The following is a 3,236-nucleotide window of genomic DNA, read 5'->3' on the forward strand; positions in this document are numbered from 1 at the left end:
AAAACTCAGGGTTACCCTTGACTCCTTTGCTACCCCTTCCCTGACTCCTAACAGGTGTCTATTTCCAAAATAGATCCAGAATCCATCTGATTTCCTCCTTCTCCACAATTTCGCCTTGGTTCAAGCCACCACCCCATCTTTCACCTGATTCCTACAGCTTCCTGGCAGATGTTGCTTCTACTCCTTACCTCCACGAAGAAGCCAAAGTAATCTACCAAAATATAAATCAAATGTATCACTTTCCTGCAAACAATACTTTCATGGCTTAGTCACACTTATTTTTCTCCTTGACCAATACTAGGCATGTTCCACTCTCAGGGTCTTTGCACCTGCTGGTCTCTGCCTGAAAAGCTCCCCTGGTATTGGAAATGTACTTTCTTCAGAGAGGTCTTCCCTGACTACACTATCTAACATTTCTTCTCCACCACTTTCTATTTCATCACCCTATCTTTGTTATAAACCGTGCTCTTCAAAATTATTTACTTACCCCTCTCCCCCAACACACACACACACACACACGCACGCACACACACGAATACCACTCCATGAGAACAGAAACCTTTTCTGTCTTTTTTTCACCATCGATATCCCCACTGCCTAGTAACATTCTTGGGACATGAGAAATTCTCATTATATGTTTAGCAAGTGAATAAAGAATGAACCGACTTACCTGTCGAGCAGTGAGCAGCCTTTCGTTGATCTCCTTCTTGAGATCTCCATTGTCATCCAGCTCTCCCTTTTCCAGGGCATCCAGCCACCTCTGTTCCTCCTCTTCCTCTTGACCCCCTAAGCCCCCCGACAGGTCCCGAAGTGGGGAGGGGGATAGATTACTGTCTTCATCTGGAAAGCAAAGTTGGAAAGCTAAAAGTAAAATTGTTCAGATGGGGTACCCTAATTTAGCCAAGTTAATACTGGGACACTCAAAATTCTCACCATCCTCAGAACCAACCCTCCTCCTTTAATCAGGTATAATGAGAAACCCAGTTTCCCCACCTCCAGATCCTTCTCACCCAGCCAGGCACGGTACTGCTCAAGGGGGACTCCTTCCATAGGTTCCTCTTCATTGTCCACAACCATAAGGGGAGAGGGTGATCGAGGACCTTCAGGTATCACAGTGAAAGTAGGAACACTGCAGAAAAGCAACCACTGTGTAAGCTGAACAGTTGTCTCCTCCTGCTTGGTAGCCTTTTCCAGTCCTCCCCTGCACCCTCTTGGGTTCTCGCTACCTTAACCTCAGCCCTGAAATCAGTGTCCATTCTCTTCTATTGGAAAGCCCAGAGAGCTTCTTCTACCTCTGCTTGCTCCTAAAGTTCCTCAAGTAAAACCTTGGCTTTCTTGGCCTCACCTCTTGGTGCCCAGGACCTGCCCACCCAGCTTGATTTTGAGTTTAAGCTGGGGCTTGGCAGGTGACGGCTGCGTCGGCCCAGCCTCCTCTTCCTGATGGTGTTTCTTCTTGTGTTTTTTCTTGTGCTTCTTGTGCTTTTTCTTGTGCACTCCATGGCCGTGGGCACCCGCCAGACTCAATTCCAGTGCTTCCCCTGCGTAAGGAAAGCCTGTCAACAGTGGACCACAACAGCCGGGCAGGGAAAGCCTTGAAGAACCCAATACCCCCGAAGGGGCCCACTCTTCCCGCGGTACACGCTGTTACCATAACAACACCTCCGCCTTTCTCCTTCCCACCTGTGGCTAAGTACCCCGGAGGCTCGGAAGAGCAAAAAAAGGGACTCCTTTTCTGAGAACGCCTAACTTGCTTTACCGACCCGCGCCTACCCGGTTCAGGGGCTTCCATAGCCCCAGAGGTGCTCCCGCGCCGCCACAGCTTGCTCATAGGGTCCTGCAAGGAAAGGGGACTGGAAAAGATAGGAACACATGCTTAATTGCCTTTTCCGCCCCGCGGAAGAACTGACTCCCGCAAAATAACAAGCTACTTCCGGTGCGTAACAACCATGCTTGTGCGGGGCACGCTCGGAGGCTAAAATCGTCCCTGAGAAACAATGAAACGTCTAACGAAAGTTCCGGACCTCTGAGGCTGGGACAGCTTAAAAGGGCACGGCTTTGCCTTCGCTTCGTCTCCTCACACTCGGTTCCAGGACTCAGGGCGGGCGATTCAATTATTATTGTACCTAAACGTGGAAAGCGTGTACTCTGGACCAAATTCGGTGCTTAGGCTATGAGGATACAAAGATGAACATGAACAATTTCCCCTGCTTTTGAGGAGCTCACAGCGCACTGGAGGAGTACGTAAGAAACTATACTGCCGGTAAATGGCAGATGTATTTAATAGGACAGGTACCCTAGGAGCAGAGCAAACTGTATTTAAGCCTACATTCTCATCAGTAGAGAAATGATGAATGAATTATGGTGCACCTATACAATCTGGAACACTTTATTGCCAACAAAAGTTAAGAGTGATAAGTAACTGATAACATTGACATGGAATTTAGATCCTAATGGGTAATAGCACTGGAGACGATCTAAGTGTCCCTCTAACGAAACACCAAAGTAATTTGGTGTATGGACTTGGCACATCCATACAATGGACAGCTATGCTGCTATTCAGAGGAATGAGCCCTCCGAATGCTCCCAAGAAACTAGTGACATCAATTCTGATAGGTGACTAAGAGGAACAAGGGTGAAGGGAGACTTATTTTTCAAAATATACACTTTTGTGCCTTTTTAACTCTGTATAAGATATGTGTCTATTTTACCTAATAAAAAAAGAAGAACATGGGGTGCCTGGCTGGCTCAGTCGGTTAAGCGACAGACTTCAGCTAACTAAGGTCATGATTGTATGGTTCATGACTTTGAGCCCCATATCAGGCTCTCTGCTGTCAGTGCAGAGTCTGCTTCAGATCCTCTGTTTCCCTCTCTCTGCCCCTTCCTCCCCCCTCTCAAAAATAAGTAAACATTAATTTTTTTAAATAAAAAATAGTTTTTAAAAAGAACAACAAAGTAGATCTGTATGTGCTGATATATGAAATAAGAAAGGTGAGTTTCAATATGATGTGATTGCATTTAAAAACTGTAATATGCTTCTCGGGGCGCCTGGGTGGCGCAGTCGGTTAAGCGTCCGACTTCAGCCAGGTCACGATCTCGCGGTCCGTGAGTTCGAGCCCCGCGTCGGGCTCTGGGCTGATGGCTCAGAGCCTGGAGCCTGTTTCCGATTCTGTGTCTCCCTCTCTCTCTGCCCCTCCCCTGTTCATGCTCTGTCTCTCTCTGTCCCAAAAATAAATAAA

General features: G+C 47.2%; 1 protein-coding gene across 1 annotated transcript; it reads right to left on the reverse strand.

Moving 5' to 3' along the window:
• Positions 1–729: 729 nt before the first annotated feature.
• On the reverse strand, positions 730–1,924 carry INO80B (INO80 complex subunit B). The gene is made up of 4 exons (XM_040458490.1): positions 1,771–1,924; positions 1,346–1,538; positions 994–1,129; positions 730–840 (listed from the first exon to the last, which is right to left on the reverse strand). The coding sequence occupies exons 1-4, from the start codon at positions 1,826–1,828 to the stop codon at positions 787–789; spliced, it is 441 nt and encodes a 146-aa protein (XP_040314424.1). The 5' UTR covers positions 1,829–1,924; the 3' UTR covers positions 730–786.
• Positions 1,925–3,236: the final 1,312 nt, after the last annotated feature.

This window comes from Herpailurus yagouaroundi, unplaced genomic scaffold, assembly GCF_014898765.1.
Source record: "Herpailurus yagouaroundi ecotype Mexico unplaced genomic scaffold, PumYag 221, whole genome shotgun sequence".
Lineage (NCBI taxonomy): Eukaryota > Metazoa > Chordata > Mammalia > Carnivora > Felidae > Herpailurus > Herpailurus yagouaroundi.